This window comes from Castor canadensis, chromosome 7 (genome assembly GCF_047511655.1).
Source record: "Castor canadensis chromosome 7, mCasCan1.hap1v2, whole genome shotgun sequence".
In the NCBI taxonomy this organism is placed as follows: Eukaryota; Metazoa; Chordata; class Mammalia; order Rodentia; family Castoridae; genus Castor; species Castor canadensis.
In genome coordinates this window covers 44,035,349-44,062,281 of record NC_133392.1, presented here as the reverse complement: position 1 = coordinate 44,062,281, position 26,933 = coordinate 44,035,349, and the positions used below count along the sequence as shown (strand labels likewise).

Here is a 26,933-nt window from a genome sequence, read left to right as displayed (position 1 = left end):
GAACAGAATAGAGGATCCAGATATGAAGCCACACAACTATGAGCAACTTATCTTTGACAAAGGAGCTAAAAATATACGATGGAGAAATAGCAGCCTCTTCAACAAAAACTGCTGGGAAAACTGGTTAGCAGTCTGCAAAAAACTGAAACTAGAGCCATGTATATCACCCTATACCAAGATTAACTCAAAATGGATCAAGGATCTTAATATCAGACCCCAAACTCTTAAGTTGATACAAGAAAGAGTAGGAAATACTCTGGAGTTAGTAGGTATAGGTAAGAACTTTCTCAATGAAACCCCAGCAGCACAGCAACTAAGAGATAGCATAGATAAATGGGACCTCATAAAACTAAAAAGCTTCTGTTCATCAAAAGAAATGGTCTCTAAACTGAAGAGAACACCCACAGAGTGGGAGAAAATATTTGCCAATTATACATCAGACAAAGGACTGATAACCAGAATATATAGGGAACTTAAAAAACTAAATTCTCCCAAAACTAATGAACCAATAAAGAAATGGGCATGTGAACTAAACAGAACTTTCTCAAAAGAAGAAATTCAAATGGCCAGAAAACACATGAAAAAATGCTCACCATCTCTAGCAATAAAGGAAATGCAAATTAAAACCACACTAAGATTCCACCTCACCCCTGTTAGAATAGCCATCATCAGCAACACCACCAACAACAGGTGTTGGCGAGGATGCGGGGAAAAAGGAACCCTCTTACACTGTTGGTGGGAATGTAGACTAGTACAACCACTCTGGAAAAAAATTTGGAGGCTACTTAAAAAGCTGGACATCGATCTACCATTTGATCCAGCAATACCACTCTTGGGAATATACCCAAAAGACTGTTACTCCAGAGGCACCTGCAGCATCCATGTTTATTGCGGCACTATTCACAATAGCCAAGTTATGGAAACAGCCAAGATGCCCCAGCACTGACGAATGGATTAAGAAAATGTGGTATCTATACACAATGGAATTTTATGCAGCCATGAAGAAGAACGAAATGTTATCATTCGCTGGTAAATGGATGGAATTGGAGAACATCATTCTGAGTGAGGTTAGCCTGGCCCAAAAGACCAAAAATCGTATGTTCTCCCTCATACGTGGACATTAGATCAAGGGCAAACACAACAAGGGGATTGGACTATGAGCACATGATAAACGCGAGAGCACACAAGGGAGGGGTGAGGATAGGTAAGACACCTAAAAAACTAGCTAGCATTTGTTGCCCTTAATGCAGAGAAATAAAGCAGATACCTTAAAGCAACTGAGGCCAATAGGAAAAGGGGACCAGGAACTAGAGAATAGGTTAGATCAAAAAGAATTAACCTAGAAGGTAACACCCACGCACAGGAAATCAATGTGAGTCAATGCCCTGTATAGCTATCCTTATCTCAACCAGCAAAACCCCTTGTTCCTTCCTATTATTGCTTATACTCTCTCTACAACAAAATTAGAGATAAGGGCAAAATAGTTTCTGCTGGGTATTGAGGGGGGGGAGCGGGAGGGGGTGGAGTGGGTGGTAAGGGAGGGGGTGGGGGCAGGGGGGAGAAATGAACCAAGCCTTGTATGCACATATGAATAATAAAAGAAAAATGAAAAAAAAAAGTTATATTTTTAGTTAACAAACTGATTTTTAATATGACTTAAAGCAATTTCAGAATAAGCACTTAAGAAACATTTTGAACAATGGATTACATTTATAAGTAATTTCTTTGAAGTACAACCCTACTTGGCCAAATAGTGTTTGTTTGCAATCAATCTTGTATTATATTTGATATCTTGATTTACTGAATAAATTGGCACCTGAATAGAAAATAAGACATGCACATTTTTCTTCAAAGTATATACCAGAGTATAAATATCTAAAGCTTAAACTATAATGGGAATAAAAAGAAAGCAGTATAAAATGGATGTATTTCTGTGAAAAGTATTGGTAAATGGGTTCCTAAGATCTCTTGGTGACTCTGGCCACTTAGTTAATAAATGTTAGTTTTATATCCTGAGTCACAATGGTCCTATATGTGGTGGCACATCCAAATATTCTTTTAGTTTGTCCATAGAGTTACTCAGCTCCTCTTTGTTCATCCAAACTTTGAGCCTCAGGGAATTTTCAGTAATGATATCCATACATATATCTGTAGTTCATCGGCAGGAAAATATAATAGGTTAAGATAACCCCACAGCTCTCATCTCCCTATAGCTCACATCTTATAACAGGATGTACTAATTTGTTGGGGGGGGGGGCACTGGAGTTTAAACTCAGGGCTTCACACTTGCTAGACAGGTAATCTACTAGTTGAGCCAATCTATAGCCCTTTTTTTGTGTTGGGTATTTTCGAAATAGGGTCTATTTCCCTGGGCTGAATTTGAACCATGATCCTTCTGATCTCTGCCTTCTGGGTAACAAGGATTGCAGGTAAAGCCTCCTAATTACTGGGATTATAGGTCTGAACCACCACATCTGGCTGATTTTTTTGTTTTCTGAGATGATACTAACCTTAACTCCATCTACCCTTACTCAGAACAAAAAAAAATTGGACAAAAACCAGCATTGCTAGTATTCAAAATCTTACATGTATTTTATATGTATAGCACACTTCAATTAGAATGCTAAATTTTAACTGGAAATACTTGTTTTTTTATTCAGAAGAGGGGCAGGCAAGACTTAGGGAAAGTCTGGGACTCTTAGAACATATATGACTTACTGTATTTCAGGTTAAACATTCTTCTCTTTCTCTGAACCTTCTCAGTTGTAATATGTGTAGGTTATTCACACCCTAGCTCAGGGACGACCCATGTCCCTCCCCAAATTCATGAATTACTGATTAGGAATCGTCCCTTCCCATTAGTTAAAGTAAGTTTTAAAGCACCTAGAAAACAAAAAGATAGATACTTTCTCTACTTCCAGCTTCCATTGAATCCCACCAGGGCCTATTGTAATTCCCCTCCCACTTTTTCCTTCCTCCCTTTCTCCCTCCTTTCCTTCCTCCCTCCCTCCCTCCCTCCCTTCATTCCTTCATTCCTGGGGTTTTAAAGCAGGGCCTACACCTTGAGCTACTCCACCAGCCCTTTTTTAGTGATGGGTGTTTTGGAGATAGGGTCTCTCAGTTTCCCCAGGGCTGACTTGAAACCCCCATCCTCCTCATCTCTGCCTCCTGAGAGCCCGGCTACCCCTCCCTAACTTTTAATAAATTCCATTGGATTCTTCCACGTGGGACACAAAGGATTTGGAAATCTGATTAGAGACTGAATCATTGACATTAACACCTTGGCCTTGGGAATTCACTCAGCCTTCAAAAAGCTTCAGTTCTGTGGAGTGGGGGTGGGGTAGGGGCACAGTCAACTGCTGGCAAAATTAGACGCAAAAAACAAACTACTAGTTTTTCCCTTCATAGTAGAGGGAGTGGATTCATTGCACCAGTTTATAATAAAAATCAGAAAGAGCCTAAATATCTTCAACATAAGAACAGTTACATAAATTCAATGAACCCATACTCTGTAGGCACAGAGTAACAATTATTATTAAGCACCAAGATTTTTTAAAACCTACATAATATTACGAACAGTAGGCCTGTGTGCACAAGGAAAACCTAGGATGGCCGCCTAGCTAGGATGTCAGCAGCAGCAACAGGGTGGAGGGGCGGAGCGGGGAGGCGGGCATGCAGCTGGAACAAGCTGCGGTTTTTCTTTCTAGGCAATTTCCAAGAATTTTTTTTTTCCTAAAAAGGGAGGTATTTTGTACTTGAAGGACCAGCTCTAAAATATGCTTTGAAACCAATACACTTTTGCCGCACAACCTGGAATGTAATTTTAAGTGTAAATACATAGTACTAAAGAGAAACGGCTGTGGAAAACGCACGTAGCACGTAGTCCTTAAATCCGCTTTCGGTTGGCGGTTTCCCGCGGGTAGAACGCCAACCAAACGGCCGATGACGTCAAGAGAGGCCGACACTCCTGGTTGCCATGGTAAAGTCCCTGCGGCCATTTTTACTGTGGTCAATTCAAACTGATCCTGTCCCGGCGGGAGCGGCGGGAAGCCACGAAAAGCCTGAATTATAAGAGATGAGAGCGCAATCACGCGTATTAATAATAAGCCGCTGACAGAACCACAGAAGACCCTGGGTCTTAAACGTTAGTGAAGTTAATGCGCGGTTGAGACGCGGCTTCTGCAGCAAAGCGGAACTACTCAAATGGATCGCTAATGTTTCTATCCGGACTTTGACAGACGCTTCCGTTGCTCAGCGGAAGTGTGGGTCGCAAGAGGACGATGCTTAGAAGAATCCGCTAGCGGCTGGGTGCACAACCGGAATCATGTCGAGTTTGGCGGTGAGAGACCCGGCAATGGATCGATCACTGCGTTCGGTGTTCGTGGGGAACATTCCGTATGAGGCAACTGAGGAGCAGCTGAAGGACATTTTCTCCGAGGTTGGTTCTGTTGTCAGTTTCCGGCTGGTGTATGATAGAGAGACGGGAAAGCCCAAGGGTTATGGCTTCTGCGAGTACCAAGACCAGGAGACCGCGCTTAGCGCCATGCGGAACCTCAATGGGCGGGAGTTCAGTGGGAGAGCGCTGCGGGTGGACAATGCTGCCAGTGAAAAAAATAAGGAGGAGCTAAAGAGTCTGGGGCCCGCAGCTCCCATCATTGATTCACCCTATGGCGACCCCATCGATCCAGAAGATGCCCCCGAATCGATTACCAGAGCAGTCGCTAGTCTTCCCCCGGAGCAGATGTTTGAGCTGATGAAACAGATGAAGCTCTGTGTGCAAAACAGTCACCAGGAAGCTCGAAATATGTTGCTTCAAAACCCACAACTGGCTTATGCGCTGCTTCAGGCACAAGTAGTGATGAGGATCATGGACCCTGAGATTGCTCTGAAAATTCTTCATCGAAAGATACATGTCACACCACTGATCCCAGGCAAATCTCAGTCCGTCTCCGGCCCTGGCCCTGGCCCTGGCCCTGGCCCCGGCCCCGGCCCCGGCCCCGGCCCCGGGCTTTGCCCAGGACCTAATGTTATGCTGAACCAACAGAATCCTCCAGCCCCTCAGCCTCAGCATTTGGCCAGAAGACCCGTGAAGGACATTCCACCGCTGATGCAGACTCCTATCCAGGGTGGGATTCCAGCTCCCGGACCAATGCCAGCTGCAGTTCCTGGACCTGGCCCCGGTTCCTTAACTCCTGGAGGAGTAATGCAACCACAAGTTGGAATGCCAGGGGTGGGCCCAGTGCCTTTAGAGCGTGGACAAGTCCAAATGTCAGATCCTAGAGCTCCTATACCTCGTGGACCCATGACTGCTGGCGGCCTACCTCCTCGAGGACTGTTAGGAGATGCTCCAAATGACCCACGTGGAGGGACTTTGCTTTCAGTTACTGGAGAAGTAGAACCCAGAGGTTATCTGGGTCCACCCCATCAGGGTCCTCCAATGCACCATGCCTCTGGTCATGACAGCCGAGGCCCTTCACATGATATGAGGGGAGGGCCAATGGCAGATCCCAGACTGCTAATTGGAGAGCCCAGGGGACCCATGATAGATCAAAGGGGTATACCTATGGATGGTAGAGGAGGTAGAGAATCTCGAGGGATGGAGACACGAGCCATGGAAACTGAGGTCTTAGACACACGAGTGATGGATAGAAGAGGGATGGAGACCTGTGCAATGGAAACCAGAGGAATGGAAGCGAGGGGCATGGATGCAAGAGGATTAGAGATGAGGGGCCCTGGCCCGACTTCCAGAGGACCTATGACTGGTGGAATCCAGGGTCCTGGTCCCATTAACATAGGGGCAAGTGGCTCTCAGGCACCTAGACAGGTTGCAAGCATTTCAGGAGTAGGAAATCCAGGAGGTGGCATGCAGGGGGCAGGTATACAAGCAGCAGGCATGCAAGGAGGAGGAATGCAGGGGGCAGGCATGCAAGGAGTGAGCATGCAAGGAGCGGGCATGCAGGGGGCAAGTAAGCAAGTTGGAGGCCAGCCTAGCAGCTTTAGTCCTGGGCAAAGCCAGGTAACTCCACAAGATCAAGAAAAAGCAGCCTTGATCATGCAGGTTCTTCAACTGACTGCAGATCAAATTGCCATGTTGCCTCCTGAGCAAAGGCAGAGTATTCTGATTTTAAAGGAACAAATCCAGAAATCCACTGGAGCTTCTTAAAAGGTTTTAGAAAATACTTGGTTGTAGTCTCAGAAAGTTTATCTTGTAGCATGTAGAATGAATGGGTGCATAAAGGTGAATTCTGCATCCCTACACTTTAATGATTAGGGTTTTCCTCTTACTGAACATAATCTCATCTTGTCCTTTCATTTTTCTGATTTCCTTTATTTTTAATTGAGGGGAGGGGAAAGGGGAATGGATCTGTTTAACTCATTGTTAATCTACAAAAATAACTCTGACTGTGATTATACCAACTAAGAATATAAAGAATATACAGCAATATTAAAGTGTACAATATGCAAACTACATTTTAAAAAGTTTGAGTAAACTGAAAACTGCACTAAAGACTGAAAGGCAGTCTGTTAAAATGTTAATGTACTAAGATAATGTTAAGATTTTTGGTTGTATAACAAAGTTTACCTCAAAATTTTAAGATATATTTTTTGGTAAACAATTCAAAATACAAAATCCTGCTTTGGAAGCAGTAGAGTGATATGTTAGGTCAAACATCGTTTTAGTGGTTTTGGAATTACTTAGAGCTAACAGGTGTTAGATATGTGGTGTTAGAGGGTTTTTTTTTTTGTTTTGTTTTGTTTTTTAAACTATGTTACCTGAAAAACAACTGGTTTGATATTGCTTCATTTATCTGACTCTTCAGAGACCAGCAGTATTCTGGCCTGGCCATGATTGATGATTTTGCTGGGAAAGTCGTAGGATCAACCTGGTTACTTAAAGTCTCCTCTGGTGAGACCTAAATAATCTCTTAATACCTTTCTATTTCTCAAATATCAGTAAGCCATAAATATGAATGTGACCAGTCCTCTCACATCCTTCCCAAGAATCAGTGTTGAGCGACCATTTGATCTGCATGAGTTACATGCAGCATTGGACTTTTCAGAAATAGTGGGAGGTTTTATTCAGTAAAGCCCCCAGTTTGTTGGTAACCAGCTTCTGTACACAGGTGGAATCCATTTGGTCCACAAGAATCAAGAGTTAAAAATCTTAGTCTTAAATATTTAACATACCTTTTAGTTTTCATATTTCATAAATCATTATCTTACCAGAATTGAGGCCCAGGTGGCAGAGAAATTCCTATAGACTCTGCTTAGTTTATTTATTACTCATTTTATTTGTTAAAAATAATAAGAACCATTTAGTCCTTATATACCCATGAGGTATTTAAAATCAGTAGGAAAATGGGGCTTATCCAATTTCCTTTAAAACTACTACATAATACTACATAATTTATTTTAAGCTTTGAGAATGGATACATTGTACCTTACTCCAAATGGTAATTAAGAAAAGCATAAACTCCCAGATAACCAGGTGATCTTCCTCTGAAGAAGAAAGCCAATATCTAGTTAACAGAGGAAAACAGTATTTAATGCAAGGAGAGAACTAAGACTTAGACATGGAGTTATTTTCCCTTTGCAAAGTTTTTATATTTTAAATGGGTAATCCACTTCTTAATAAGTTTTCATCCTGTGGTGTTTCCTACTACTTGCTTTATTCTCTTGTGTGTGTGTGTGGTTGTTTATACTGTTAAATTTCCCATGTTTTCTTTGCATTTCCCCTAGTTTGGAGTGGATAATCCCCTGTACATGTGTGATAGTTCAGGCCAATACTGATTCATAGAGTTGGCCTGGTTACTTTGAAATTCTAGTTCCTGATTCCAAAGCTTTCACTGAAGAGCTCTGAAAAATGTTGTAGTCTTTGTCCTGGTAAAATCTCTGCATTGTTTAATGATGAATAAATAAAAGGGTTGTATAATTAAGGCTGGCCTTAGTATTTCATATGCTTAATTTTTGTTGGTTTCATTAATCAGCTTTATGTTGGCACTGGTTGACACTTTCTGTTTGTTTGTTTGTTTGTTTTGGGTAGGACTGGGGTTTGAACTCAGGGCTGTGTACTTGCAAAGTAGGCCCTCTAGGGCTTAAGCCACACCTCCAACCCCATTAATTTTTAATACATTATTCAAATGTCATCCATTCCTAAGGGCTACAAAAAAATGGATTACTTTTTTTTTAATATAGTTTAAAGGACAAAACTAATGAAATTGTTGGAAATCTTAAATCCATTATCATTTATATAGTTCAACAGCTGAAATAACCATAGAACATATGCCACTTTATGGTTGGTATCAGATGCAGCATTTTGTTGATACTCAGACTTTTGTTGATGTTTCCCATAGAGAACTGTGCTGTAGGAGCACCTTACAGATTTCTTCACTGGTAACAGCATTTATCATACTACAGTGCACTATGTTTACTTATACCTGATATTCCCCCCACACCCTTCCACTTCTAACAAACAGACCATAAGCTCTGAACACAGGAACTGCCTTACTCCTTTACATATTCACTAAAGCAAAAACCACAAGGCAGGAAAAAAGTGTGTACACTTTAGGTGGAAAATTTTTTCATTAAGAGCATATATTTGCTCTTAAGTGACTAAAATTAACACAGAACAAATGAGCTATAAGAACTATTTTCATTAAAATATCAGAAATATAAAAAGCAATTGTCTTTACTCTGATAAAATGAACAAAATGGCCTGTCCTCACTTCCAGTTCAGTATATGAATGTTCTGGTATTGATACAGAAAGCATAGGCCTTATTTGATAACAATTCAAGCATATATACTTGCTACAATCAGAACCTTGTGTTTTACTACACAACCATTGCAACTTCTGGAATCCTACATTTCCCTAATACGTATAGGGTACAATGAAAACACAAATTTCATTCATAATAATAGTTGAAGGTGATGGCTTCTTAAGGGCTTTTTCCTCTGGGGTGGTAGATTTTTCTTGGAATTATAAAATGATTTAACCAATGCCATTCCCTTCTCCTGTTTAACCTCTGCTGATTTCCTAAAACTTTGGATATAAGGTATAAACCATGTAAATCCCAGGCAAAGGTAAGACTTAAGAGATTCTGTATGAGATTGTCTTATGACTTTTCAACTACACCTCTCAAAATTCTAATGGTAGAAAAACATTTAAAAATAAAAATCCTTAAAATAATCACAGCTTGCAAAGCTTGCTTTTCCATGCTGTGAGGGAGCATTAACTAAGCATACAGAACCTAGTTTCCCATGGTGTGTTGGGCCTTTCTCTTAGGTCTGATGAGGTCTAAGGATAATTGCATGCAACAGCCTACTGTGACAGTGAAACTGAATTGCCATTTACATCTCAGTCTTTTCACAAAAGAATGTCAATCTCACTTTTATTTCATCAACTAATCTCTAGGCAGACTTTTCTGGTTGGATCTTGCTTTTCTCATCAGTTTCTTTTCAAGATTGCTCTACGGATAAGGACTGATTTGTATTAAGAAATTGACAATATATTAGAACTATTCATAGATATAATTAATATTAAGTAATGTTAACATGGATATGTGATAATTGATGCATATGTGCTTACATATCACATGTCTATTTATTTGATATCTTAACAAAACCAGGACTTTTGAAATTTTTGTGTGCTTTTAAGAACCCTAAAAAGTTTACACTTTGGCTGAAAATTTACCTTCACAAATATTCATAATTATAAATTACCTTTCTTATATGATATTAGCTATCAAATTTCTTCATAATATTTTTCTACCACAATACATAACAAGTCAGTAGAGAGCATTTACTTTTTAAAAGTGATATTTAGGATAGAATTATCAAAAGTAACAGAATAGGTGCTTATTAAATTCTGTACATAGAATACCAGAATGTTTACCAACTGCATAGGAAATGGTGTAGGTAATTATCAAGGAGTTAGAACAAAATGCATAGCGTTCTCAAGCATAATTAACACTGTATGTGTAAAGTATTTGCAGACATTTAGAACGAATCTCAGATGTATCACAAAATTAATCATTTAAAAAACATAGCTGATGGTTTTCTGTAAATAGATTAGGTAATCTCTTAGGCACTAAGAAATGGAAACAGTTTTCCCTAACTATTATGCCTCCTTTATCTAATTAGCTGTTTTAATCAGAATTTTTTTCCTGCTACATTAAAAACATTCTTCAATAATTCTGTTGTAAAGCTTATGGACCACTTTAATGTATTTGTACTTCTCTGATTGAATAATACCTCATCTTGTTGCCTGGAGTGAATATGAAGCAACCTATACCAATGTAGAAATTCGCTTATGTATTTTTGTCTGAATATTAATATAAAGGTTTCAAATTAATCTTCCTCAGAAAAAGATACATTATCTGTAACTCAGTTCCTTTGGTTTAACCATTAATTTTAATTACATTCAACATATGTCACACTAAAAAATGGTACTGTTGAGTAATAATGTAATAGGGTTACATTGACTTTGCCTAGCATTAACATAAAATCATGTTCTACATCCCAAATGTTGCCCCTTTCACATGCAACATGAATCAGGACTAAAAATATTGCCAGAGCCAAGCACCAGTGGCCCATGCCTGTAAACCTACCTTTTTGGGGGGGCTGAGATTGGAAGGATTATGTTTTGAGAGCCCAGGCACATAGTTTTTCTCTAAAATAAGCATAGTAAAATGGACTGGAGGTGTGCTCAAGCAGTAGAGTGCCTACTTTGCAAGTGTGAAGCCCTGAGTTAAAACTACAGTCCCACCAAAAATAAATAATAAATAATTTAAGAATGAAAAAAAATTGCCAGACACAAACAGGAGGTTAAATATCATCATTGCTTATTATAATATATTCCCTGTTATAGCTAAGCCTATGTCCAAAATGATTTCATCATTTTTATACTGGTCAGACATCAAAAAAAGATTGTTACCTATTTTCAACAACAGAAAAATTACATTGTTGAAACTTCTAGAATCATTATCAAGTTTATTGTCAAAATTTTGTTCTTTACAAATGTTAAATAACTTGGAAGAGATCTCAAATTGGTGGTCTACAGGCCAATTGAATCTGTAGATGGGTTTTGTGTGACCATCCCAATTTTGAACTTGAATGCACATATTCTCCCATTTGGCCGAGCTACTAATCCAGTTAGTATAGTTCTTCCATAAATCTTTTGCATTTAAAAAATATTTACCCCAGGGCTGGGGACACCCTGAATTCATACCCAAGTACTGCAAAAGCAAAAAAAAAAATGTTAACCCCAAGTAACTACATTCTTTTTTAATTAAAAATGTTTATAAGACATACAAACATAATTTAAAATGTTAATGGACATATGGTTAATATATATAGTCAAACACCATTTACAATGGTTCACTATGCAACTGCCATACAACAGTCACAGTGATTTGTTGATTGATATTTCCAAAAAAAGGAATTGCGAGGAAGTTTATTTCAGCGCACCAGTTCACACTCAAAGGGTGAGTACTAGCAGCTTGAGAGAGACCCCAGCCACAGTGATTGTAAGCCTCATTCCCGGTTTAAAACCTCTCCTGACTTATATTACTCTTAGAAGAAAATCCAAAATCCTTACCATGCCCATAAAAACTCTAATTTTGATTTTCATTGTGTCAACATCACATCCTACTACAGGCCCCTCATTCAGTGCTACAAGTGCCTTAAGCATCACTTCCCAACACAAATTCAAACTCATTGTCATTGCAGTACTTGCACTTTCCCTTGTTCATCCTCCAGCCTTTCCTCAGGCCTTTGAATGGCCTGGACTTATTCTCGTCACTCAGAAAAGCTGTTCCAGCACACCAGGGAAACAAGGCAAAGCATTTGCTTAAATGTTCTCCCCATTCTCTCTTCTGGTTTATCTCCGATTTTCTTTCTTGTTTGTTTAAAAGTAGTTATCTTCTCTAAGTACCACTTAAACATTTCATGGGACTAAACCATAGTTTCCCATCCTTTCACAAAGAATATTGAATGCTCTATGCATACATGAAGCTTGATTACTGCTCTAATGAGCTACTCTTTATTAGACACAAATATATCCATACTTTTTTTTTCTTTTGCTGTTCTAGGGTTTGAACTCAGGTACTCACGCTTGTGGCAAGCACTTTACCACTTGACACACTTCACCCCCCCATGATATATTTATGTCAACTGTGCTTGATAGGTATAGATATGCAGATAAAGAATGTGTCTATATGAATTATAACTGCAAAATCAATGATCATGTCTATGAAAACTGTCGAATGCTTTAATATATATATGTATACGTATATGTATGTGTGTCACATCAATCGTGTTAGATTGCAAACCAACTTGTAGTTTTTTTTTAAGTGCTGGGGTTTGAATTTAGAGCCTTGCACTTACTAGGCAGGCACCTACCACTTGAGACAAGTCCCTAACCATACCTTGTACTAATTTTTATTTATTTCTTTTTCTTTTTTTTTCTTCTTATACTGATTTTTGTAATACAGATAAAGATATGTTAACATGAGTGTGAGAAAAGGTTACTTTTATGAAAACTATATTGAATGTTTGGAAAGATTTTACAAACTTGAATGGTAAAAATAGGTCAGTGCTTAATTTTGTGGGGGCAAGATAATTTAAAAATCCTTGAAAACCTTTTGGATAAATATCCAAATCCTCATTCTACTTTAAACAGAGTTTGGAACTGTAAATCTTTGACAAAGCATTATGTCAAACCTTCATTTTTTTCAGGACTTTTTTAGATAATGGTGAAAAATCCCTGAGGAAATTAAATCTGAGGTTTGGTGCTGCTATAGTCATCTGCCCTCTCTCTCCATGGGAATCACTCAGGAAAGGTGCCAGCCTGACACTTTTATGGTTCTCCTTCTTCCCCTTCATCTGGTGCTAAATGCTCAAGCAAATGAGATGGACTTTAATCTCTCCCTCATCAAAGTGTGGTCCCTGGCCCAGCAGCATGGGCATTACCTGGTTGCCTGTTAGAGATGTAGAATCCAGGTTGCTCCCCAGACCTGATGGGTCTAAATTTGCATTTTAATTAAATCCCTGGAACCTACAGGCAACTACAAATTCTTTGGACAAGCACTGCTTAAAAGTAATCCAAAGAGAAATAAAATAAGAAAACTAACTAAAAATCACCTTAAGGACTAATATTATGAAAAAATGAAGGGATTTTTAATGTACCAGTGGCACAGGCGATCAAAATTGGAAAAAGTTCTTACCAAGTCTGAGGAAATACAGGAGGAAGCATCTCAATTGGGAGACATATTGAACAAGTGAACAGATAAATAAAAGTCTTGTTGGGTCACAGTTTGTTAAGTGAACACTGGGTCTAATGAGAAACCAACTATTGTTTTGGAAAGATACCTGGGTGTTTAGTCCACATATGTGAGCTTTTTATTTTCCCAGGGGTAGAAGGGAACTTGTGTCAAATCAATAGGAATAATACATTTATATTTATTATATAATTTCACCAGAAACATGGCACATCAAGACTAGTTTCAAGGGCTGGTGCAAGCCTTGCAAGCGTGAGGCCCTGAGTCCAAACCCCAGTACTGCCAAAAAAAAACCAAAACCAAAAAAATCTTTAGCTGGGTACATGTGGCCCACACCTGTAATCCTAGCTACTCAGGAGACAGAGGTCAGGAGGATCGAGATTCCAAGCCAGAGAGAGCAAATAGTTCGCAAGACCCTATTTTGAAAAAATCCATCACCAAAAAGGGCTGGTGGAGTGGCTCAAGGTGTAGGCCCCGAGTTCAAGCCCAGCCCCAGTATCACAAAAAAAAAAAACTTCAAATAAGCTGTGGCTTTCTGGGAGAAATGATGCCTTTCATATAAAAAAATAATAACTTGTAAAACCTTGATTTTTATTTAATCCTACAAGTTCACCATCTTCCTGATAAGACATATCTGGATAGGAATGCTGATTTCACCATAGGGTAAGACACTTTCTGTGTAAATGTCTCTTCCTATGACCACAGAATAGTTCCTAATAATCATCTAGACAACAGAAGAAAATCTGAAACTATAAAGCCACCACACTTACGAATCAACGAGAATAAACTCTTCATAGAACTCAGCTGCTACATTTTTCCAACCTTCTCTAAATATTCTAACAAACCAAAAAGGAAGGACCAGTAATATGGCAACAGTTAAAAAGATCAGCCCACTATTTGTTCTGTTAATTTATTTTCAGTAGATTTATTAGAAATGGTATCAAAACTCTATGCTGCAATTTGTGCCTTTCAAACTTGTCTTTGAACCTCATCATAATTAAGGGCACAAATTAACCTAATGAGCATTTGTAAATTAAGCAAATTAGGGTTTTTATTTTCCTTAAACAAAGTTTACATTGAGTTTAAGTGGTTGAACTCAAAACATCTCCAGCAAACAATTTAAATTCAGATTAAAACCTTTCAAATGTTGACATCAAAGCATCACTATGAGGCTGTAAAAGTGACATGGGAACACATGATTCTGTCCTGTTTATCTGTATTCATATTGATTGTAATCCAGACTTAACAGGGGCCTTTGTCTGCCTAGAGAGGAAACAAACTTGCTTATCCCCAATATCTGCACAGTAGGATAACTACCTCCTAGGGTATTGTGAAATCTGATTGACAATGCACTTTGCACCACACCTCCATGTAATAAGCTCTTGATGTGTGATATGTGCTAGTCTGGAATATTATTCCTAAAACAACAACAACAACACACACACACACACACACACAGAGTGGACATGGAACTGTAAGTGCAACATGAGACACTAGTGAGCTCTGTTTGTTTCTCTAGATAATGTGGAAGAGAGCCATGGAAGATAAAAGGAATCTGGTCAGCTATGAGGGCTCCCACTTCAGAATAGGAAAGGACACTCCAAGAACCATCTGTGAACAAAGAAGGAGGCTTTTCAACCCCCACGGTCTGGTCCATGTTTTGCAGCAGACCATAAGATCGCTAAGATATGGCACAGGGAAGAAAACTCTCACCTCTTTCTTATACCACTTCCTTTGTATTCGTTATGCAGTAAAACCTTATTTTGTACAAGAAGAAATCTAATACCAAGTTAACAATGGTGAAAGCAATCTTATGTTGAAAACCCTTTTATCACCTGACTGTGTTTGACCTGAGAGGTTTCAATCTCCTGAAATCTTGTTTCAGAGTCCCCAAAAGAAAGGGTACCAAGATTTTATCTATCTTGAGCTTTCATGGCTTACATATTCCTATTTCCTACAGCTTTATCCAGAACAATAGAGGACAGATTTTCAAAAATGTGTTTCCTTTACCCAAGGCAAACTTTAATAACCCAATAACCAAGTTCAAGAAAGCATTTGCACCATTTGTTATAATGTTATTTATAGGCTGCACATATCTTAAATACTTGCTTTAGGAAGGAAGTGTTCACACAAAATTCAGCCTATTCCTTCTGTTTTGTTCTTCGTAAACCAATTAAAACTTTCAGAATAAGTGGATCAAAGAATTATGACTCAATTAATCCTCATTTAGTATTTTGTCTTTTATACATATCTCCCTGTTTCTGAGACTGACTTAAGAAAATGGATCTATAAAATTACATGCATTAAAAAAGATTTTATGAAATACTACCAATTTAAATAGAGTATTAGAAAATATAAACAATATTATTATGCTTATTTTGTTATAACTTGGTAACTACCACAATTCTAAATTATGTAAAAATCCAATGTTAGAAATATTCTTTATTTCTGAACTTTATTTAGTTTTACACTAAGTATATTTTTCTTTAACATTAACTTGTCATTAATTTTGCAAATATTTTTGGTATCTATAAGCAGATTTATATAAAAATAATCTTTGTGTTTTGCAGAGAATTTATTTCTGGCTATTGTATTTCTTCTCATATTTTAACTTTATAAAAAACAGAGTTAACCAGGTGCCTGTGACTCATACCTATAATCCTAACTACTTGGGAGGCTGAGATCTGGAAGATCATGGTTCAGAGCCAGCCCTCGCATATAGTTTATGAAGTCCCCCAACTCCAAAATTACCAGGGAAAAATGAAGTAGAGGTATAGCTCAAGTGGTAGAGCACAACCTGCTTTGCAAGCATGAAGTCCTGAGTTCAAACTCGTGTTCCACAAAAAAAAAAAGAAAAAAAAAGCATTGGTAAATTTCCTGTTTATGAAACTGTCACTACATAATTAATTTAAATTCAGTATTCTTTATTTGCACTTCTGATATATCAGTCACTAGCTACAGATAGGTATTAAGAACTTAACTTGGTACTAGTAAGGCTTAAAAACTGAATTTTAAATTTTATTCCAATTTAATTGTTTAGTTGCCACAGATGGCTCTAGCACCTAATCGTGAGTAGCAGAGAAAACAGATGACACAAATTATTGTATGACTAGATATCATTTTAGGTAGTGATTCAGAATCATAGATAGATCAGCTCAGTGAGCAATTCCATCACTGATTGTAGTATTTACATTATTAAACCTGGTTCCCCATGTAACTGAGTAAGTGAATGCATCATTAACTTCTGACAAATTCTTTACAATATGTACCACTCAGGAGACAAAAAAAAAAAACCCCAAAAAGTAAAAGTACAGCTAACTAATTTTATTCATTTTTTAGAAAGCATTTACCTAATACCCATCAATGAGGATTCAAAAACACAAAAGAATCTTGTTCCCAAAGAGTTTTCATTGATTCAGGGTTTATGTTGTCCTAGGTATTCAGAGCAAATGTATTGTTCTGAAGGAGAGAGATAGTCCAGGAAGGTGGAGTCCTCAAATTTAAGGGAAATCCAGCACAGTTAAGGAGAATTTGAATCCTTAAGGAAGTTTCCTGAATTTTGGAGATTGAGAGGAGTTAGTGAGGAGGCATTCTGGGCAGAGAACTCATATGAATCAAGACACTGGAATGAGCCATCATGGCCTATAAGAGAACTGATCATAGGGCCTGTAAAGGAACAGTGGGAAATAAGGCAAGGCCTAGGTCCCCAGTGTCTAAGAGATAAGCTGCAGAGTTTCATGGAGCCACATGTAGCAGCATAGGCCTAAAATCCCAGCATTCAGGAGGCAGAGGCAGGAGGATCATGAGCTTGAGGCCAGTCTGAGCTACATAGCTAGATGAAAAAGAAAACAAAAATCATCTTATGCTGAAAATTTTGGGGAGTAACTGAATGATTTTAGGGAGCAAAATGAGTTCAAATCAACATTAAAGAAATATGTCAGTGAAGGAACCCAATTATGAAAAAAAGTCACAGAAATCCAGGTAGAAAATATTTCTTTTTTTTTTTTCATTTTTCTTTTATTATTCATATGTGCATACAAGGCTTGGTTCATTTCTCCCCCCTGCCCCCACCCCCTCCCTTACCACCCACTCCGCCCCCTCCCTCTCCCCCCCTCAATACCCAGCAGAAACTATTTTGCCCTTATTTCAGGTAGAAAATATTTCTATGAGATCTATACAAATGGGATCATCATAGAATTTAAAAGAGTAAGGCTCTGTTTTTCTGAGAGTGAAACAGTAACTCAGCCAAAAGTCAGTAAATTAGGAAGTCTACTTGCAAAACAAGACCTTTTGCAGACAAGTGATTAGGAAATGCATGTAAAATAATGTTTGACTTCACAAGATAGATTTTCAGCAGACATACAACAGTAAGAAACAAAGACAAGCATAGGAATCAAAAACAATAGTTGAAAGTGAAGGAGGAAAAAGCTCTAAATATCAAAAATCTTGGCTTCACCATTGTATTTCTAATAGGGAGCTTAATAACTGACATAATACCAAGTGCTTAATAACTGACATAATACCAAGTGCTCAATAAATGCTTATTAATACTTATGAATGCTATCTATAAATGAATGCATCATACAAATCAGTAGAATTAGAAAAATATTTAGATGTATAATTCACAGCAGTCACAAAAACCCTCAGTACATTATATGCCAAGAATGATGACTGATTCACCCTGAGGCCCCTGGTGTAGCTGGTGTGGAACATCCAGCCACTGAGTCATACTGGACCCAACCAGACACACTCATGAAACCCTTTCTGGAGCTCCAGGGATCTTGTGTGGCCAACTTGAAGTAGCTGCCTCTCCATAAGACATCCAACTATGGCAAAGCCTGTTTTCTGTCAACTGTCAAATAGAAAAATGAAAACCACTAATCCTTTTTCTTAAGTAGCATCACAATTTCATTCCTATTAAACACTGACATTTCTATAATTAACCCTTTATCATTTGGAACAAAGATAAGTCATACACAATCAGTTTCTATGAAGAGTGATATACCCAGCTACAAATCAAACTCTTCTACAAGCTTCTGAAAACAGGACTTTCTCAGCCCATCCCCAGAGGTGCAGATTCAAGTAGGTATAAGTATGTGCTAAGGATTTTTTCTTTTATTTATTATTTGAATAATATATTCAAGCCATGCTTGAACATTAGTAATAAGTGATGCCCAAAATGGAATCTGTTCGCTCAGATAGAAGGTAAAATTTGTATATAATCTGCCTGTTCTCGTCAGAAGCCTTCCAAGACCCTCCCTGTCAATGCCTTCCCTTGCTTGTGGCTTATAAAGGAGCCCCAGAATGTAGAGAAGAGCTTGTGAGGCTTCTTGCATAGGTGTTGCCCTTTTTACTTGCTAATGATTGTTTTTAAATGAATCTCTGAGATCATGCTGAAAAAGTAAATTTTCTTTCTTCCTGAATCCACTCTGCTCTTCATTTTCTAATTAGTGGCTTATCAAACTGTTATGGTTAAATGTGTCAACAGGAAGAACAAAAGGCCTCTCTGATTTTTAATATCTCTGTCTCTGTCTCTGTCTCTGTCTCTGTCTCTCTCTCTCTCTCTTTCTTAACTTTCAGGGAAGAATATAACATTTGTTCAACATCTAGGCCTCAAAACTTTGAGGCCATTTTTCAAAGACTGACCCCCCCACCCACCAAGGCTAGTGCCTGTTCAAGCACATAAATGAAGGATGAGGCAATTCTGCCTCAGCAATTGGTATTATCTTTGGATATTTCTGCAACAAAATCTACTTATAGTTAGGGCACAGACTACTAGAAGCAGAGTGAATTACAGTTACTGCCACATGAGTATTTATGGTTGCTTCCTCATAGTCATTGGTGAGGGTATTTATTAAGATGCAGAATTCTAACTGGCTGCAGGTGGTTCATGTGTGTAATCCTAGCTACTTGGAAGGCTGAGATCAGGAGGATCATCATTCAAGACCAGCCTAGGCAAATAGTTTGTGAGACGCCCATTTCCAAAATAATCACAACAATGGACTGGAGGTGTGTGTTTTGCAAGCACAAAGCCCTAAACATCAAGCCCATTCCTGCCAAAAGAAGAAAAGATGCAGATTTCTTAGCTTTGCTGTGGCGGACATGTTCTGGAATGAACCAGGTATTTCTGGAAGTGCACACTATACACATCTTTAAAACAAAACAACCAAAAACACTAAATCTTACATATTTTGCATTTTTGAAAAAGGGACAGCTCAATTATGGATTCTGCCTCAAGACACTTAAATTAAAAAAAAATTAAGAGGTATAACCAACATGAATGCCAGCAAATGTGAATGGAACAAATGAAGTGTGTAAGAATGTTCAAAATAATACAGCACCCCCAGCAGGGTGATGCACTGGGAGGTATTCCTACAGGCAATACTAGATACCAATAAAAATGGAAAAAAATATAAACTTATGACTGTTTTACAAACATGTTGAAACAAAAAGACCAGGCATAAAAACTTCATATTGTATAATTCCATTCCAAAAACAGAACAAAGTAATCTAAGGTATAAGAAGTCAGGGCCTTGGCTATTTCTGAGGAACAAGAAAGGTTAATTATTTAGAAGGCAATGCAGGAGGTTTGGGGTCTTATGATGAATGAATGTGTTTATTTGTATTGTCTAATTCAACTGTACATTGTGATTTGTGTGCTTTTCAGCATGTTATACTTTAATAAAAAGTTTATATAATTGCTTTGAAGCTCATTTATTTAAAGATAATACTTAATTGCATTAGCCTTGAATTAATGCCACGATAAAAAAGAGAACAGACAACTTAGATTAAGGAGACACCTGCTATCACCTTACAATAAGTGTTGTCACATAAATTTCAGCAAATGGTTTCTGGTGACCATAAAATACAGTACAACAGTGCTAAGTAGAAAAAAATACCAGTATTAAAAAAATCAAAATTTTGTAAATTTTATTTTAGCAGATAACATGTGCATAAAGGTAAATAAAAGTAGAATTCCCTTTAGAATAAAAGAGTTGTGTTGCCTGGTCCTTTAGCTTTTTTGTGTCTCCCACCTGCTTTTTGACCATTCTTTGTCAGGTAGTTAGGCAGAAAGGACTGAGAAGATGAAGAGAACAGGTATTTTTCTTTTAGTTCACTAGAAACTTTTGGAAACTGAATAACACATAATGGTTTAAATGAGGTTTTACAATGCTCATAAATTTTTGGAAAAGAGTTGTTTTGGGTTTTTGTTGTTGTTCTTTGCCTGAACCAGTGCTTTCCAACAGAACTTCTTCTAATGAAGGAAATGTTCCTTTGTGAAGATTATGATACATGCACATGGGTTCCTGACCCTTTGAAATGTGAGTAGTGTGACAGAGGAGAAGAATTTCCCCCTTAATGTGAATTAACTTAAATATAAATCCAAATGGTCATATGTGCCAGGTTGCTACTCTATTAAGCAGTGTAAGTCTTGATAACATCTGGTCCCACATTGTCTCACAGTGTCCCTGAAGTGATGAAAATTTGTTGACATTTCAAAGGTTAAATGGCTGAATGGGAAGATTTCAGAGAAGGCAAAAGAAAGTGTAGCTCATTGGCTTGTACTGTTACCAGAAAGAATGAGTTTCTCTGCAAAGTTTGATAAAGAACTGTAGAATCTCAGTCTTTTGCTACAACAAACAGGTGGCTTGAGGGAGGGGACTTTAACAATTTTAAATGTATCCAAACTAGCAAACTTTAAATACCTACATAGAGGAAACAGAAAGCAAGGGATTAAAGCAATAGAACAAAGTTTGTCTAAGATATAGGTAAGTAACTGGCCATCCTGTGATCTTAACTTAGCAAGTACTTCTTAGTAAATTCTAATACCCTGGTCTAGAAGCTGTACCATTCAGGACTTTGGACAGCCAATTTTTCTTTTCTTTTCTTTCCCCTCCCCTTCTGTCCTCTTCCTTACCCTCCCTTCCTCTCCACTCCACTCCCCTCCCATTCCCTCCCTCCCTTCCCTCTCTTCCTCCCTACCCCCCTCTCTCCCATTCCCCTACCTCCTTCCTTCCTTTCTTTTTTTCTTTCTTTTTTTTTTTTTTTGTTGTACTGGGGTTTGAACTCAGGGCCTTGTGCTTGCTAGAAAGTGCTCTACTGATTGAGGCACTCCACCAGCCTAGAAGAGAATTTCTTAATTTTTTTAAGTAAATTTTTTATTATGATGTATTCATTATAAAGGGGGGATTCATATTGACCAATCTGACTAGATTCATGTTAAACCTAACAGTGTTTAAATTTTTCCTTGATAGATATGTCTTGACCTGAGAAAAATTGCAGTTTTATGACATTTTATTTGTTATTTACAGAAGCAGTGTTTTTCATCAAGGTCAGTAAGACATGATACAATAACTCATATTTCACCCATCCCTGCTGTGCCAGAATAAGTACCATAGTGTGCCAACTCATAAGTGCCTTTTGGTCATCTCCTAAATACTTTAGAACCCAGTGCCTCAATATATCACTGACCTTTCAAAACTACATTATGATTTCTGCGACAGTGTTATGATTCACATGCTGTCTAATAGTAAGACTGATGCACCAACTCTGTTTGAAGGATTACAGCTATAAAGTTACTGAAAGAAATTCTTGTAAAAATTTTTTCCTCACTGAAAACCACTCTTTCTTCCTCTCATAAGGCAGAAATACCCTGGACTTTCCATGTTCAGACATTTGAGAGACAGTTGCTACACGTATGTACACGAACACACACACACACACACACACACTGGAGTCGCATAAAGCCAACTCTAGATTAGCTAAAATCTTGTTTCTTCATCTCTGTGATCTCCTTCCTTCCCTATTTCTACTCACATATTAACATTTAAGCAATTAGGATTTACCTTAGAATCAATAAGGCAATGTCAGTTTTTTTTGAAGTTTATGCAAACCACATTTTATTATTTTTTTATTATTCATTTATTCACATGTGCATACATTGTTTGGGTCATTTCTCCCTTCTGCCCCCACCACCACCCTGTACCCCTTTCTTCCTCCCTTTCAGGCAGAACCTGTTCTGTGCTTTTCTCCAGTTTCGTTGAAGACTAGAAATAAGCAATAATAAGAAAGACATAGCATTTTTGCTAGTTGAGATAAGGACAGCTATACAGAGAGATTCCTAGCATTGCCTTCATATTGTACAAATGTGTTACAACCCAGGTTGATTCATCTCTAACTGATCTTTACACTGGTTCTTGTTCTCCTTCTGTTGACCTCTGTTGCTTTAAGGTTTCTTTATTAATTCCTCTGGAGTGGGGACATCAAATGCTTTCATGTTTTGGGTTTTCTATCTAACTTCATACCTCCCATATATGTTCTCCCCTTGACATGTAACCCAAGTTCTACAACATTGCTGTGTTTGCCCTAGATGTAAAGACCGCATATGAGAGAGAACATACGATTTTTGGTCTTCTGAGTCTGGCTAACCTCGCTCAGAATGATCTCCAGTTCTGTCCATTTACTTGCAAATGATAAGATTTCATTTTCCTAATGGCTGAGTAAAATTCCACTGTGTATAAATACCACATTTTCTTGATCCATTCGTCAGTAGTGGGGCATCTTGGCTGTTTCCATAACTTGGCTATTGTGAATAGTGCTGCAATAAACATGGGTGTATTTGGAGTAACCTGTGTCACATTCCTTCAGGTATATCCCCAGGAATGGGATTGCTGGATCATATGGCAGATCTATGTTTAGATTTTTAAGAAGCCTGCAATTTTTTTTCTGGAGTGGTTGCACCAGCTTGCATTCCCACCAGCAGTGTACGAGGGTTCCTTTTTCCCCACATCCTCGAAAACACATGTTGTTGGTACTGTTTTTCATGATAGCTATTCTAACAGGGGTGAAGTGAAATCATAGTGAGGTTTTGATTTGCATTTCCTTTATGGCTAGAGATGGTGAGCATTTTTTCATGTGTTTTTTGGCCATTTGAATTTCGTCTTTTGAGAAACTTCTGTTTAGTTCAGTTGCCCATTTCTTTATTGGGTCATTGATTTTGGGAGAGTTTAGTTTTTTGAGTCCCCTGTATATCCAGGTTATCAGTCCTTTGTCTGATGTATAGCTGGCAAACACTTTCTCCCACTCTGTGGGTGGTCTCTTCAGTTTAAAGACCATTTCTTTTGTTGTACAGAAGCTTTTTAGTTTTATGAAGTCCCATTTATTCATCCTTTCTCTTAGTTGCTGGGCTGCTGGGTTTCTATTGAGGAAGTCCTTGCCTATACCTATTAGTTCCAGAGTGTTTCCTGCTCCTTCCTGTACTAACTTCAGAATTTCAGGTCTCATATTAAGGTCCTTGATCCATTCGGAGTTGATACTAGTACAGGGTGATAGACATGGATCTAGTTTTAGTTTCTTGCAGATGGATAACCACTTTTGCCAGCAGCATTTGTTGAAGAGGCTGTCTTTTCTCCATCGTATATTTTTGGCACCTTTGTCAAAAATAAGGTGGGTATAGTTGTGTGGATTCAAATCTGGGTCTTCTATTCTCTTCCACTGGTCTTCATGTCTGTTTTTATGCCAGTACCATGCTGCTTTTATTGCTATTGCTTTGTAATATAGTTTGAAGTCGGGTATTGTGATACCACCAGCATTGCTCTTTTTGCTGAGTATTGCCTTGGCTATTCGTGGTCTTTTGTGTTTCCATATAAATTTAATGGTAGATTTTTCAATCTCTTTGATGAATGTCTTTGGGATTTTGATGGGAAGTGCATTAAACACGTAGATTGCTTTTGGTAGTATAGACATTTTTACTATGTTAATTCTACCAATCCATGAGCATGGGAGATCTTCCTATCTTCTGTAGCCTTCCTCGATCTCTTTCTTCAGGGGTTTGTAAGTCTCCTTGTAGAGGTCATTCACATTTTTTGTTAAGTTTACTCCTAGGTTTTGATTTTTTTTGAGGCTATTGTAAATGGAATTGTTTCCATGTATTCTTTTTCAGTTTGTTTGTTGTTGGTGTATAGAAAAGCTAGCGACTTTTGTAAGTTGTTTTTGTATCCTGCCACCTTGCTATACCTGTTTATGGTGTCTAAGAGTTTTTGGGTAGAGTTCTTTGGGTCTTTAAGGTATAGGATCATATCATCTGCAAACAGGGATATTTTGAAAGTTTCTTTACCTATGTGTATTCCTTTTATTTCTTCTTCTTGCCTAATTGCTCTGGCTAGGAATTTCAGTACTATGTTGAATAGGAGTGGGGATAGTGGGCACCCTTGTCTTTTTCCTGATTTTAGGGGGAATGGTTTCAGTTTTTCACCGTTAAGTATGATGTTGGCTGTAGGTTTGTCATAAATAGCCTTTACAATGTTGAGGTACATTCCTTCTATTCCTAGTTTTCTTAGAGCTTTTATCATGAAGTGGTGTTGGATCTTGTCGAAGGCTTTTTCTGAGTCTACTGAGATGATCAAGTGGTTTTTGTCTTTGCTTCTATTGATGTGCTGTATTACATTTATAGATTTGCATATGTTGAACCATCCCTGCATCCCTGGGATGAAGCCAACTTGGTCATGGTGTACGATCTTTCTGATGTGTTGTTGGATTTGGTTTGCCATTATTTTATTGAGGATTTTTGCACCAATATTCATTAAGGAAATTGGCCTATAATTCTCCTTTTTGTAGGTTTCTTTGTCTGGTTTTGGGATGAGAGTTACATTGGCTTCATAGAATGAATTAGACAGTGTTCCTTCCCTTTCTATTTTGTGGAACAGTTTAAGGAGGGTTGGTATTACTTCTTCTTTAAATGTCTGATAGAATTCAGCAGTGAATCCATCAGGTCCTGGACTTTTCTTTTTTGGGAGACTCTTGATTGCTGCTTCAATTTCATTTTGTGTTATAGAACTATTCAGGCGATTGATAGCTTCTTGGTTCAGTTTTGGGTGGTTGTAAGTTTCTAGAAATCTGTCCATTTCCTCAAGATTTTCAAATTTATGAGAGTATTGGCTCTCAAAGTAGTCTCTGATGCTTTCCTGGACTTCTGTGGTATTTGTTGTTATCTCCCCTTTTGCATTTCTGATTTTACTGATTTTTTTCTTTCTGCATTTTAGTCAGGTTTGCCAGGGGTCTGTCAATCTTATTTATTTTTTCAAAGAACAAGTTTTTTGTTTCATTAATTCTTTGTATTTTTTTAAATTTCTATCTCATTGATTTCAGCCCTTATTTTAATTATTTCTCTCCTTCTGCTTGTTTTGGGGTTTGCTTGTTCTTGTTTTTCTAGGAGTTTGAGCTATAGTATTAGATCATTGATTTGAGATCTTTCTGACCTTTTAATATATGCACTCAGGGCTATAAACTTTCCTCTTAGGACAGCCTTTGCTGTGTCCCATAGGTTCTGGTAGGTTGTGTTTTCATTTCCATTAACTTCCAGGAACTTTTTAATTTCCTCTTTTATTTCATCAATGACCCATTGATCATTGAGCAATGTGTTCTTCAGCTTCCAATTGTTTGCATGTTTTTTACTGCTGTTTTTGTTGTTGATTTCTACTTTTAATGCATTGTGGTCAAATAGAATGCATGGGATTATTTCTATTTTCTTAAATTTGCTGAGGCTTGCTTTGTGCCCTAAGATGTGATCAATTTTGGAGAAGGTTCCATGAGCTGCTGAGAAGAATGTATATTGTGCAGCAGTTGGGTGAAATATTCTGTAGATGTCAGCTAGGTCCATTTGGTCTATGGTGTGATTTAGTTCTAGAATTTCTTTATTTATTTTTTGTTTGGGCGACCTATCTATTGGTGATAGGGGGGTATTACAGTCTCCCACTACCACTGTGTTGGAGTTTATATATGTTTTTAGGTCCTTCAGAGTATGTTTGATGAAACTGGGTGTGTTGACATTGGGTGCATATAGGTTGATAATTGTTATTTCCTTTTGGTGTATTTCCCCTTTTATTTGTATAGAATGTCCTTCTTTATCTTGTTTGATCAATGGAAATTTGAAGTCTACTTTATCCAAGATAAGTATTACTACCCCTGCCTGTTTACAGGGCCCACTGGCTTGGTAGATCTTCTTCCAGGCTTTCAGTCTCAGCCAGTGCTTGTTTCTGTCAATGAGGTGGATCTCCTGTAAGCAGCAGATTGTTTCACCTTCCTTTTTAATCCAGCTTGCCAATTGGTGTCTTTAATGTTTAGTGTTAGTATTGATAGGTATGTAGTGATCCCTGTCATTTAGTTGTCTTTGCTGTTTAAGGGTATGATTGTGTGCAGCTGAATCAGTGTTATTAAAATGTGGCAAAGCCATATAGGCAGTAAGCATATACATAAAGAGGGGATCCTAGAAACAATCCCCCACAGATTCCAAAGAAAGACTGGAGAAGGGGAGTGGATAGAAAAAAAGAGAGAGACCTATTTATCTATGTCTACCTACCTATCCATTGGAAAGTCATCTGACAGGCCTGGTTTTGGAATTTTGGTTCTGTCATTTACCAATTCTATACCTTCCAACAAACTGCTTAAGCTTTTCTAAGTATAGGACTTCTGGTCTCTAAATATCAAAATATAATTTTTATGTGATGCATAATGCACTAGGCACTAATAAAATCCTCATCTGGAAAATTCTTTCTTTATTTATTTACTTTTGTGTATTCACATGTGCATACATTATTTAGGCCATTTCTCCCCCTTGCCCCCATCCCTCCCCTGATTCCTCCCTCTCCCCCCACCCT

At 38.0% G+C, this 26,933-nt stretch overlaps 2 protein-coding genes across 7 annotated transcripts in view; one reads left to right on the top strand and one right to left on the bottom strand.

The window, feature by feature from the left end:
- The window catches only part of Prkg1 (protein kinase cGMP-dependent 1), a 1,207,619-nt gene that overhangs the window by 518,545 nt on the left and 662,141 nt on the right, over positions 1-26,933 (bottom strand). The window lies entirely within an intron of this gene.
- Cstf2t (cleavage stimulation factor subunit 2 tau variant) lies at positions 4,001-7,937 on the top strand. The gene has a single exon (XM_020160463.2). It carries the CDS (start codon positions 4,325-4,327, stop codon positions 6,161-6,163), a length of 1,839 nt encoding a protein of 612 aa, XP_020016052.2. The 5' UTR covers positions 4,001-4,324; the 3' UTR covers positions 6,164-7,937.